This window comes from Sparus aurata, chromosome 22 (assembly GCF_900880675.1).
Source record: "Sparus aurata chromosome 22, fSpaAur1.1, whole genome shotgun sequence".
In the NCBI taxonomy this organism is placed as follows: domain Eukaryota; kingdom Metazoa; phylum Chordata; class Actinopteri; order Spariformes; family Sparidae; genus Sparus; species Sparus aurata.
Window position 1 is genome coordinate 4,667,703 of NC_044208.1, and position 13,734 is coordinate 4,681,436.

General features: G+C 41.4%; 1 protein-coding gene across 2 annotated transcripts in view; it reads left to right on the top strand.

The window, feature by feature from the left end:
* The first annotated feature begins 509 nt into the window (after positions 1–509).
* The window catches only part of lama4 (laminin, alpha 4), a 39,604-nt gene continuing 26,379 nt past the window's right edge, over positions 510–13,734 (top strand). The window contains exons 1-12 of one of the 2 annotated variants that reach the window (XM_030405786.1): positions 510–1,115; positions 7,421–7,522; positions 7,649–7,776; positions 7,870–7,950; positions 9,361–9,575; positions 10,130–10,230; positions 10,949–11,129; positions 11,511–11,594; positions 11,707–11,858; positions 12,604–12,714; positions 13,087–13,198; positions 13,455–13,619. In XM_030405786.1, the coding sequence (XP_030261646.1) occupies positions 1,008–1,115; positions 7,421–7,522; positions 7,649–7,776; positions 7,870–7,950; positions 9,361–9,575; positions 10,130–10,230; positions 10,949–11,129; positions 11,511–11,594; positions 11,707–11,858; positions 12,604–12,714; positions 13,087–13,198; positions 13,455–13,619 (1,540 nt within the window). In that variant the 5' untranslated portion in view covers positions 510–1,007. The remainder of the gene's footprint in view (positions 1,116–7,420; positions 7,523–7,648; positions 7,777–7,869; positions 7,951–9,360; positions 9,576–10,129; positions 10,231–10,948; positions 11,130–11,510; positions 11,595–11,706; positions 11,859–12,603; positions 12,715–13,086; positions 13,199–13,454; positions 13,620–13,734) is intronic. The other variant, XM_030405785.1, reaches the window with a different exon arrangement.

Consider the following 13,734-nt stretch of genomic DNA (forward strand, 5'->3'; position numbering starts at 1 on the left):
TGAGACATATAACTACCACATGGTCCTATGGGCCAGCACCACATAACTTGGACGTATTTGGAACTGCATACAACATGGTCTTTGTGGAGAAGTCCCTTCTGTCTTTGAACCTGCATAACATGCCTGCTTAGAGGCATCAGTTTCAGCATGTGCAAAAGTAATTGTAAGTGGCCTTCATAGTATTCAGCAATTCAGATCTAAGGGAACAAATGTTTTTAGTCTGTGATAATACGTTCTTTGTGCTGGAAGTGTCACACTCTGGCTCTTACCACTAAGAGCCTCACATTATATCCTTAAATTTTGCAGCTCTTGTTGGTCTGACCTTGGAAAAAACAAACATGGAGCTCATGTATGGGACTGTGAGTTGCAGCTGTTTCTTTTCTGCCTGTGAGGTGCAGAGTGAGTGTTGAAGCTTGGACCCTCAACCCACCCCGGCCAAGCAGATAGGGGAGGGGAGAGGGAGAGGGGAGAGGGGACAGTAGCGTGAGGAGTGCTGCCTGTTGAGCTCAGAGTGAAAGGGGGTCCTGGTCGTGCAAATTGAGATGGGGAGCTAACACTCAAGATGTGCAGTTTGGATGGTTGCACTGTCTGCTTCAAGCCTGCCTTCTGCTCAAGAGACAGAAGCCCTCTGTTGCTCATTTGCCTCTCTGCCTGTGGTTCTTTCTCTCTTTCTCTCTCCCACTCTCCCTCTTTTCATTCAGTTTCCAGCCTTCCCATCTGTATGTGATTTAGGCAGAGGCTCAGGGGAGAGGCAAGTCCGCTAGGGGAGTGGAATCAGAGCAGGGAGGGAGGGAGAGAAAGGGAGGAAGTCTGTTTGTTTTACAGGACTCAGCCTGGGCCGGGACGAGGTGCAGTGCCGCATCTGGAGGTCAAAGTAGTGGAACAGGGAAGCCAACGGGAGTAACGGAGCAAGAGGAGTTGCCCAGATAGTTTCCTACAGCCTGGAGACATTGACGGAGGCACTGACGGAGGCACAGATCAGTGCTCCACTTGGCAAACACACAAACATGGCTGTTAAATCTTGGTCCTGCCTCTGCCTTTTCTGCATCCTCTCAGGGATTGTCTATCCAGCTTCTGCCGCCAGGCTTGGGGAACAGCAACAGTCAGTGCTGAAAGTAAGTATGATTGCTTTAATCTCTTTATGGCTGGTAAACCGCAAGCACTAGCAAAGCTATGTTTACTTTATGACTTTTTCTGAGGCTGATTATCATGTATGCATATGTTAAGGTGAAGGATTAGGCAGGTTTGTGAATGTTTTGGGAGGGATTAGTTCTGGCTGTCTGGAGAGCCCTCTTATGACTTCTATGTGACTGTCTGGACTTCACAATGGTCCTGCTTTACATTCACATATCTGTGTTTGTGTCATGAGAGGTACCCCAAGGCAAAAGCTCACATGGCCTCTGAGTTACAGTCTACACCACTGTCATGCCCCTCCTGCCCCTCCCTGACAGTTCCATAATGGAAACCAGCTGCCAAATGTTGAACAACAGTCAAGAGAAAGGAGGAGAGAAGGAGAGAGCACAATAAACAGTAGGGCATTAGAAGCCATCTAAGACCACTGGCAAATGTTCCCATGGCTTACTCTACCTCCAAAAAATTCAGACCCAGAGGCAAAATGTTCAACTGTGCACCGAGTTTTCAGCTAAAATTGTAATTATACCTCATCAGATTAGACGTACTGAAGCTAAACTGTACATTTAAAAAAAAAAAAAAACACACAGATTGCCCAAGTGCTTTTTTTGGTTGCATTTCTTACAGAGTACAGCTTCTCAAGGCAAGTTTGTTGTGGTCAATGAAATTGTCATTTTGAAGGAACTCAAAATGAATTCAATTGTATTACGCAATACAATATCTGTTTTCTCAAGAAGTCAATTGTTTTCTCTGTCTTTTTTTTCACCATAGTTGCGATACAACGTATTTCTACCATCAGTATCCACTGGTGTAGCAAAATCAACCAATACTCACATAGTGAAGGATGTAACTCTTGAGAGCCCCATTTCTGAGTCGTCTATTATCCACCCTAGTATTATTAGAATATTAGTATTATGTATTATAGATTGTGGATGACTGAAAATGAAGAGTGTCCTCAAAGCAGCAAAGGCAAAGTAAGGGCCACAGTGCTGCATAGGCGTCTAGGGTCTCATTCATCTATGAGACTTGAGTTCATATTGTGTCAAAAAACTGCACTTGACATTTGACCTTTACATAGACTTCACCCCATAGGTGTATGAGTCCCTAACCTTTTAAATTTTTTTAACTGCTGGCATTGGACGTGAAAAAAATCTTATTGAATGTGATGTCGGGTTTTGCAGTTGACCAATATTGATGTTATTGTCTAGCAGTATCAGTCAGTGTCACTGTAGAGCACCATTTTGTTCTCCAGATGTTGCGATCTTGTTACACTTGTGAATCTACCCAAAAATGTGTCCTGATTTCTTGCTTCATAATAAAATATATCGGTTGACAACCTTTTTGTACAGTTTTGATGTCATGTTAGTCATGCCATATTTGAACGACAACTTTACCCTTTTACAGAAATGTTTCAATACATTATTTGGCCCATGGTTTGGATGATTTTGGAGTAGATTTTTGTCCAGTGGCCAAGTAGGAAAGCCATGGAAAGTCATGACATTATTTTTAAGTTGTACATTTTTTCAGTCTGTGTTAGTCATCAGTACTTGTGCTTGCTGCCTGTAGCAAGAAATAAGTAGAACACGATGTCAGGCCATAGTTAAACTACAACTTTACCCTTTTACAGAAATGTTCCATTACACTTTAGCTGTCATTATTTGGCTGCTGCTTTGGATGATTTTGGAGTTGATTTTTGTCCAGTGGCCGAATAGGACTGTACTGGAAAGCTATGACTTTTGGCAACAGAGATCTAAGTAACTATGCATTGCTTTGAGTTGATTCGCATGAAGAAACACCCTGGGAAAATGGGATTAAGGTCAAACATGTCATAGAGAATGTGGAGGTTATCAATCCCACAAACAATGCTAATGCTAAATTAGTGCATTTTAAACATCACTACCTCACTTATCTTTGTTGTACATTTCTCAGTCTGAGTTCTTTGAATAGGGGGGTCCCTAGGGAAGAGGCCTCGCCGCTGCATCCAGACAGTCTGTTTTACAGTAATTGACTTATGATGAGATTCTCATGACCCAGGGTCTGTAGTGTCCTGAGGATGTTTGGAGGAGTTACCATGAGTAAATCCAGTATCTAAAGCTCTCTTCAAGGGCAGTATACACAGCAGCCAGCTCCAGTTGGGAGGCAAAGCGGAAATGAGATTCAACCTTCAAGCTTTAACATTTAATCCACTTAAATTCTGGGAACAGTCAGCTAGCAGATGTACTGTGGATATAAACATATGCAAGTACACAAGTGTAGGAACAATCACATTTAAAAGTTATCTTTAATAAACTACATACCAGGGATTTAACTCTCTGCCATAGAGCATTCCCACCCGGCATGGAGAGGGCATGGCTACAGTTTTGGCACTGCATGATTAGAGATTGTGTTGACTTTAGACAGCACTCATTTAGAGAGCCCGACCCTGTTTTTGAGCTCAATACCAGTTCCATTTGTTTGCCTCTGTATCGTTGTAAGCGAACCTCATGGTTTATCCTTTTAGCCAGCAGTCACCTCACAGGAAATACACTGAAAAAAACTAACCAGCCGCAGCAGCATTACAAGAAAGAAGAAGAAAACACAGAGTCACCATCATGTCTAGAGGAAGAAAAATGTCTTCATTAATAATTAAAGAAGAAATGCACAGGGGTTCTTTTTCTTTTGCAATGTAGAGTTTCCACAGTTATTCCAGTTGTTTCACTGTAACCTGGGGATTGCGACCAGGAAAAACAATGCCTCTTCCTGTTTTGCTTCCTTTGTGCTGTAATTTGACCTTCATTTTTCAAGCCCATTGGCAGACTGAGAAGCATAGTAAAAGCAATTTTATATAGGGAATCAACCAAATGCAGATGGTGTTATTTTTCCACAGCCATTGCACTGTGCAATTAGCATTCACTTCAGTATTATAAGTGATGATAAGCTGATAAGTTTAAAGATTTGTCAAAATACATGTATTTGCTGTGTTTCTGAAAATAAGATGAGAAGATTGATATCACCCCTGAATTTGTGGAAGTGTTGAGTTAGAGTGAGCCTAGCTTAGCAACTAAGGAGGAAACAAGTAGCCTGGCTCTGTTCATAATAAAAGTAGACTATGATTAACAACAACTCTAAAGTTGTTTACTGGTATTTGCATCATGCATAAGCATGCATGACATGTTCTGGACATTGTTATGTATAAATAAACAACTTGACTCACTTTCGGGTTATATTCTACCTGATATCAACATATTATAAAGTTTGTATGGCTCATTTGTTATCAAATAGTTGCCTATTTACACACCCACATGGTAAGTAGCAGCATTAGCATAGATTTGCTGTTGTGTTTGCAGATAATAAACCAGTGCTATTCAATATTTATTATCCTTTAAGCTCTTCTTTTTAGTCTCACTTATCAGCTTTTTTCAGCAATGGACTATAGCTGAAAACTTTTTGGTGGATGGAGGAACTGCAATTTATCAAAAAATTTGTTCTAGCATCCCTAAAACCATAAGTAGGTCTTTTTACATTTAATTTTAAGCCCTGGTTAAATAAATTCGATACCTCTCGTTGAAATGAATTAGGAGTGTTTTTTTTCAAAAATGTTTTAACTCCATACAGATTATTTACTAACTTCAAACCATGTCCTGAGTCTGTTTCCCTAAATGTTTAAGTGTCATCCAAACATGGGGTGAAAAAATGTTATTCCACAAGCTGTGGGGTTGTAAACTTGAGATACATTCCTTTAACTTAGAGGAGCATAAAGAGTTTATGTCCTTCCTCAACACCATATGCTACAATTCCCTCTAACCCTCTGCCCGCTCCCTGGACTCCCCTGTGTATACACACTGCAGCTGTTTGACCCATCACAACAGCTAATGGGTCTGAGCCAGGGCTTTACAAATGGTTACTAGCACAGAATCTTAGTGGTTTCCCATACATTTGTGGTTTTATAATCCTAATGGCTTGGACCATTTGGAGCCAAAATTCTTTTCATTTATCTGTGAGGAGCAAACCCGCTCGATTAGCATTATTTTCAGGAATTGTTTACTTGAAGGGTTGATACATTGGCTGTTTATATGGTCGTGATGGATGGATCTAGTATTGTGTGTGTGTGTGTGTGTGTGTGCTCTGTTGGTCAGGGAAGCCACAAGAAAAGGGCTTGCAGGAAGAATGCTGCTGTTCACAGGATGTTTCACATTAGTAAGCTATGGCAGCATATCTTTGTCTCACAGCCCATCTGTGAATAAATCAAAGGAACATGTGAGTCATACTGTAAATAAGCATACAGTGCTGGGAGTCTATGGAATGTTCCATTTTCTGCCATTTCTGGATGAACAGCATCAATGTTGTTCAGTTAACTGGGTGGAACAAGGAGGTCAAACTATTTGAGTTTGACTGCTACAATCAAAGCGCCATTGTACGCCTCATTGAATGGTGCTGCTTCAGATGTTCAAGATGTTCAAAGGGCTGTTTGTGTGTGTGTCTGTGTGCGTGGGGGGGGGGAGTGTTGTCATCCAGACAGGATGCAGGTTTCTGTTAATAGGAGGGAACTGATGCATGATGAATTTCCTCACAACTCAGTTGGTGCAGTTTACAGAATACAGCTTATATTATATTTTTCATACAAGAGTTTCAGCAATCTTAACTCAAATTTCAAACGAGTGACATCCGAGCTGTCGAGTGGAGCCTCACATTGCCACTTTAAATAATCGCAATGGTTTTATATATGAGTTACACTGATTTTTAACTGCCTGTTAAGTTTAGACTGAAAATATAAAATACTATTTCTGGTAGTATTTTTTGATTTAACAGATGGTAGGTCAACAAGGTGGATGAGTTTTGGTCATTTTGTTAACAAGTGGGATGGCATCCCGCCTTGCATTTCCTAAATCACATACTGTGTATAGCCTTGATAATACATTCACCTTGATAATGACCATAATTTCCTCTGGAAAAGATGTTGTAGGTCTGTAAGCCTGCTGAGACACTGTCTGTCAAGTTGAACTAAATGAATAAACATGCAATTAACTAGATTTTTGTCCAGTTTCTAAAACAAGCTGATTTAGTTCTGTGCTGTGAATACCTGCTTGGGCCCTATTTAGACAGTCTATAGTGCATGGGCTTAAGCACAGCAGCTAGTGCATTTAGGGTATGTCCAAGACCATTTTGCCAGGATAATCTGGACGCAAAGTGTAATGCAAGGCACAAAGAGGTAGTATTTAGACTCTGAATTAGTCATGGGTGTGTTTTGGGCGGAACATACATCCAACCAATGTGAGTGTTGTCTCCCATTCCCTTAAAGAGCCATCATTCCCATCAACATCTCTGTTTGACTTCATATGAAAAAGATAAACTGAGGAGGGGGAGGAGTGCTGCTGCACGTCCCTGTGTGTGCGCGGATCTCAGTCCATGGATCAGACAGGACGGCTCATAAAAAGTCATCCTTATCAATAATGGTGGCATGAGAGGGTGAAATACGTTCTTAATGAAATAAATATTACCTGACATGACCTGTATCGATCCTCAGCAGCAGAAACAATAGGCTATGGGTACCTCTACATTTATATGTGCATTTGCACACAAGGAATAGCTGATAAACTTTATTGATTATTTGAAACTCCTGACTTGTTTCCTTTGGTGAGTTTATAACTACAGCTTTTAATTGTGTTGATTAAATGTGCCACAATATTTGTTATAGTGACATATTTAAGATAGCTGAAAGCAGCCTCTCAAATCATAAAACCTGAGTTTATGAGTGGTGTGAACCAGGACACAGACCGACTCTTTTGACTTCAGACCAGCTTTTTGTCTATGGTGCAGTTTCTTTCTGCAGCCTCAAGATAGCAATCCACCAGCAGTGCGCCGGACCACACCTCATTTAATGACCAACACATATAGGGGCACACTGGTGGGTACAAGTACATTTGCTATTTACACAAAGTAGGCACTTGGTGTGAAAATGAAAACCGTGTCGGTCTGAAACAAGCACTGACACTTTGCGCCAAGCGTAAGATAGAGCCTCTTGTGTTTTTTTAGCGAAACTGAAAACGGTTAATGCAAAATTGCTTTGGAAAGAGGCACATGTAACCTGTATCTGCAACAAGATGAGACAAACCTCTAGGATATTGATAACCTGCAGATAAGAGTAAACCCAAGCCAAACGATCTAGCTTTCATTGCAGTATTTTTGCCGGCTGCCGGTCGTACCTAATGGTGATCATTAGTCAGTGGGCACTGCCATCAGGGAAGTCACATCACCTGTCAGGGGTTATAATGTTGTGGCTGATCAGTGTTTACTTCTTCATCCGCTACAGGTGTGTATGAAGGGATTTTTCCTGAGTGAGCGAAACTTATGCTTACCCTGTAACTGCAAAGGCCATGCAGATTACTGCGATGACATCACTGGTGTTTGTAAAGTAAGTTTTTCCGACATTAATTGCCATTTACTGAAGTATTACATCAAGCAAGAAAATGTCATTTGCAATGGCAGATTTTTCAATTGTATCAAGTAAGCCGCTCATTTGTAATATACCTCCTTCCAGAACTGCAGGGACCACAGTGCAGGGGATTTCTGTGAAATGTGTGAAGATGGCTATATGCTGGCTTCCAGCCTGGACGGACGCCACACCTGCCGACCCTGTGCCTGCCCCCTCTCTGTTCCCACCAATAAGTAAGCCAGTACATTCTTGTTTCTGCAGCCACAAGACTGTGTTGGCAAGCAGTGGGTAATGTCTGAAATACTTTCCCCTGTGCGTCTGGACAGTTTTGCAGTGCACTGTGACAGAGGAGGTGCCATTCTGCGGTGCAAGTGTCAAGAGGGCTACGCTGGACATCTCTGTGAGAGGTTAGTGCTAAGACGGCTTTGAACAATCAATCAAGAAGGTAAATAGGTCAATGTAAGCTATGATCCTCTCTTGACACAGTCTATCAAAAGTGAAGATCACTCACTGTGGTTGGGCAGAATTTCATGATGATACAACAAGCAGTTCAAAGTATCTTACAGTAGATTACAGTGCAAGCCACCATAGATTGCCTGCAACATCAGTCTTTGCAGCAACTACTGTATCTTCCATTAGTGATTAAACTTCAACAGCAGCTTTTCTTTTTCCAAAGGTTTTATAGAACTAAAACAATAACAGGTGAATTGTAGCAACGACACTACCCAGGGTTTTATATTACTACTCACAGTACCAACAACAGAAGGCATTCAGATTCATTTTATACCAAAAAGTAGGAGTTAGGCTCAGTTACAAATGCATTAGTTTAAATAGCAAAAAGGTTGATGAGAGCACTGAGAAACACCATTCACTCACAGGATTATTTAGGCCTCATCAGCGACGAGTCTTACTGGTGGAAAAGGTGCATCAGTAAAGAATGAGAGGGATCCCAGAGAGGAGTCACATGCAGTCACTTACTTTACAGCTTGCAGATTGATCAGGCTTGCTGTAGGAAGCTATGCTCAATAAGCCCCCTTAGCTTTTTATGGTCCAACAAATACATGCAAAAAACATCAACTCTGTTAAATGCAACATCCTATAAACACAGGTACAGTTATCTTTACTGTTGTGGCTGTCTGCTTTGTGCTACTGAGTTAGCTGCTGAACAACACTCTGTCCCTGCTGCTCTCACCCACTCTTTCTTTGGCAGTAGGGGTTTGCTGTGTGCTACTCTGTACTCTGTAGCACAGTTATTCCATCTTATGGTTGCAGCATCACTGAAGGCAGCCTATCCATATTCTCTCCTATACCTTAGTGTTTTTAGGATGTTCCAATCTTGAGATCTAGTTGCATGTCTCAGGTTGTTGGTTGAAGAAAAAATTCATCTCCATGGGAAGTTTACCAATTAGTACTTTATAGATAAAGAGTTGACTCTGTTGTTCGTCCACTGACCCAAAGAGGGCCAACCAACAGTTCTATACAGAGAACGGTGGTGTGTATGATAGCTAGTATCCAGTGACTTCAAGTCTGGGACTGGTGCATGAGAATGTGTGTCTCTATAGTCCAAAAATGGCAATATTATTGCCTGCAAAATCTTCTTTCTTTTGAGCATGGTTTGTCAGGATATATTCCTGTAAAGAAAACACATTTTAGGTTTATATATGCTCAATGATTTGAAATATGTGACCTAAAGACAAATTGTGATTTAGCCAAGTACACCAAGTATGTGTAGTGTTGAACATGTTAAATGTTTTCATTGTTTATAGTAAACAGGTATACATTAAATAGTTCAAAATGTGTAATATTGTCCCATCCAGGTGTGCTCCAGGTTATTATGGCAACCCAATGGCTATTGGTAATTTCTGTAAGAGATGCGACTGCAACAGCAACTCTGACCCTAACCTGATCTTTAATGAATGCCACAATGTGACGGGCCATTGCCAGCACTGCTGGGGAAACACTGCTGGTGCCAACTGTGAGAGGTGTGCCCAAGGTTTCTACGGTGACGCCATCAGTGCTAAGAACTGCAGAGGTGGGAGTAACTCTTGCAAACTTAATAATAATAAGAATAAGAATAATAATAACATCCATGTTGAAAGGTTATACTTGAGTGAAGATATTATTACTTAATCTTCTGTGAAACCTGAACAATTCCACCTGTCTATCCTTAAGACAACAATCAAGTCAGAAAAATACACCATTTCATGGTGGAATTTATGAGATGGATTCAGGAGTTTCAGAGACTGAGGAAAGAAGCTGCTCTGCAGTCTGGTAGTAAAAGATACAGAAGTATCATATATCTTTACCAGACGTCAGCAGGGAGAACACATCTGGACTGGGATGGGTGTTGTCTGTAAATATATGCAGCAAGAAATGCAGAGTTCATTTATGTTATTAATCTTGTGTGTGTATGTTACCCTGAAAGCTGTTCAGTAGATAAACTAGACAAGGTCACAGTTTAGGATCAGTGATAACCGAATGCCTTTCAAGGCTGTGCTAGTCCAAAAACAACCTTTTCTACCATGCTTGTGACATCATTTGAGTGCTAATGTTCTCATCAGAGAATGTGTCCTGTGTCTGTCGCAGAGTGCAAGTGCAATAAATGTGGCACCTCTTCATGCGACGACAGAACAGGAGTGTGTCACTGCAAGCCAGGCGTCACCGGGCAACTGTGCGACCAATGTGAGGTGAGAGGAACTGTATGGACACTGCTCAGTCCAGTTTCTTCTAGTAATATCAGGAAATTCACATGAAGCAGCAATATAAGATTTTATAATGACATTTCTGTTTGTTTATTTGATAAATAATCATATATATAAAAAATATAATCAGAAAAACAAACTATTCATGGTGGATGTGTTGAGGATGTGTTTTGGAGTCTCACAGCTGGGGGAAAGAAGCTGCCCCTGTAGTCTGGTGGTATGGCAGTGGATACTGCATCTTTTCTCAGATGGGACTATTGTCATGTATTGTCTTAAGTGACTGTTGTGCAGACATCTCACTTCCCTGATATCACTATTTAGTACTAATAGTACTAATAATGTTCTGGGTGGTTTTAATCACCTGCTACAGAGCTATCCTCTCCAGGGCCATGCCCAAGACCATTATGGAATGTTTGAGTGAGGATCCTTTGAATCCTTTGGATCCTCTGAAAATCTTATGTTTCCTTCAGAAAGTAGACGCTTATTTGGACTTTTTACCAAGGTAGTGATGTGCAATGACCAAGTAACTGGTAATTACTTTAATGTGAATGATGTTTATGTAACATAAACAATGTGAAACATTCAATTATGGCCAAAGCTACCATAATAGTAGTATAGTAACAGTAGGAATTACGCACAACAATGTGTTTCATAATGAACATGATAAAAGGTTCTAACAGTGTTCTTCATTCATGTAATCTAGGAGGGCTACTCTGGTTTCTCCAGCTGTCAGGGCTGTCAGAGGTGTGAATGCGGTCCAGCCTCTATCCGCTCCACCTGCCATCCTCTTACCCACAGCTGTCCATGCCGTCCGGGGGCTGGAGGTCGTTACTGTGAGCGCTGCCTCCCAGGCTACTGGAACTACAGCCCCTCCGGTTGCCAGAGTAAGTCCTCTGTCCGTCACATGCCATGTTAGATGTTCCTGTTCTCACCCTCAGACCATTTGTGGAAACATTCAATGCAGATTACACTTTCCCAGAGAAAAAGGCTGTCCTGAGTATTCATGTTCCCACGCCCACGACCACAGTAGTGCGCATGATGTCAGAGAAGCATCTGCTGGGAGCTGTGGCCCTGTGGCCTGAGACTCGAAGACTTGGGCGGAGAACTGAATGTCATCGCCATGCAGCTTAAATGTATAAACGCACAGCTGCTAAAGCCATAAGTCCCACAATAGAGAGGCTGACCTGTTTCCAGCTAATCAAGTATTTCAGATGATATGCAGAGCTTTCTGTCTCACACTGTGTGCATTGCATCTGCTTTTATAGAGTGTGACTGTGAGAGCGGCCATTGTGATATGCATACAGGAGAGTGCCTTCTGGAGGCTGCAACAGTCAACCTGTGCAACATCAGTAAGTGAAGTGACTGTAGCAGAGATTCTGCTACAGCAGAGTGCCCTTTTTAGACACAAATAGTTTGAATTTATAACAGATGCTGTAATTGACTTCTCTTTTTTGCACTTAGGTTGTGATGAGTGCATTTGGCATCTGATTGGGGACTTGCGACTGTCGAATAAAACACTGGACCAGCTGAAAGTGGGAGTGTTGAATATCTCCACGGGTGCTGCTGCCAATGACAGGCTCAAATACTATAACTACACTGCTCAACGACTGCAGGTTCTGTACATACACACAAAATGGATATGTAAATGCAAAGTCAAATAGAAGAACAACATACATTCAATTAATGCTCATTAGTCTTTTTTTGAACAATGGCTCTGAGGACAATGTGTAATCTGAAAGTTTTCACTTGTAGAGATAGACCCAGAGAGAATTCTGACCCGACTGCTGTTCCCCTCACCTGTGAATGTATTATTAGCTGTTTTTTAGCCCATAGCTGTCACGCATGCAAAAACAGGACCCAAATGCAGACACAGGAGCAGGCAGATTCCACTTAAAAAGCGAGCTTTAATGAACGCTGATAACCAGTACAAATCAGGACAAAACACGAGGAACAAAAAAGATAGAAACATACCACATGGAGACATAGGGAGTCGCTGAAAGACACAGGAACAGGCGAACAAAACATACATATGCACACACACACACACACATACATACAAATACATACATGCAGCGTTCTAAGCAGACCAGATGGCATGCAGCAGATGGTAGAAAGCTCATTACAACCACAGGATACTAAAGACTTGGACTTGTAACCAAAGACTTGAAGCTTGACCTTGCAAAACACGACTTGTGAACATCTCTGGTGAGACTACAGTTTGACAGTGCATGATAATTCTTGAAATGTGTTGAAATGTTTTTTTTTCCTTTACATGTTCCTTAACTACACTGAGCTTTTAACCATTTCCAATCTATTATAATGCGGTCTAATAAATAAATGACTTTGCTTTGATCCCAGACTCAGTTTCTAGGCTGGAGACAGAAGTCCTCTGTGATGAAGGCCCAGACTGGGGAGCTGGAGGAGGCCACAGCGGCTGTAGTGTTGGACATCAAACAGCTGAGAAAATTGGTCAGTTAAGCCATCATCATTCATTTTAAAGCACATTAACCATTTAAGAGATGGCTTTAAAAGGCTTAGCCAATGTTTTCCCCCTTGAAATACATGCATGCACTTTTTTTTAAATCGTGTGCATCCCAGCAATCAGATAGAAACTTCAACACCCAGAGCTTGAGGAAAGTTTTTTCAAACTGCATATTGATTTTCTCCTTTACCGTGTCTCAGTCAAATAAAATGTATAAACTGCAGGGACTTGATCACAAGGTTAGGCCCAATATGATTTAGTTACTTCAGAAAAAACAAAATGCGGTAAAAGTATTTAAATACAAGAGACTTCAGTCACACATTAAAGTGGCATTAATCAACTTTGTGGTGGTTTTCCAGGAGAGCGTGGTGAAGACTCTGGGAAACAAGATGGATAACGACACACTAAAGACCTTTACCCTGGCAGAGCAGCTCAGCACAAACCTCACTGATCTTAACCTGCGCGTTGAAGGTACCAAGCAGGTCTACTCGAGTGAAAATGATTCCTCCGTCCTATAAACGTCTGAAGTGTTTGCTGCAATCATGGTTTTTTCCTGCTGGAGAGATGCTTGAGAGTTGATTTTGCTGGCTGAATACAGTCATTTAAAAAAAAACACATTATAGATACACACAGTATCTATAATGTATTCAAGAGTGTTCAACCATATCAAACCATTTCACCTCTACACTTCTGAGTGACTTATGTATTTTGTTTCCCATGTGCACAGAGATGGTCCATGACTGGGAGCTGTACAGTGATCACCAGGATGTGGATCCAGAGGTGGTCAGACAGAACACTGAGATGGCCCAGGGAATAATGACCTGGATGAGGAAACTGGATCTGTCCCCACGAGAGCCCATCGCCACCGATGAGTCCACTGAAGCCCATGACTGTGAGGACACTTACAGCAATTCACAAAACACAACAGTACAAATACAACAATCGCTGAAAAAGTGCACACAATATTGTTCATATTTGTTCCAGTTCCAGATGATGGAAGTACAGTC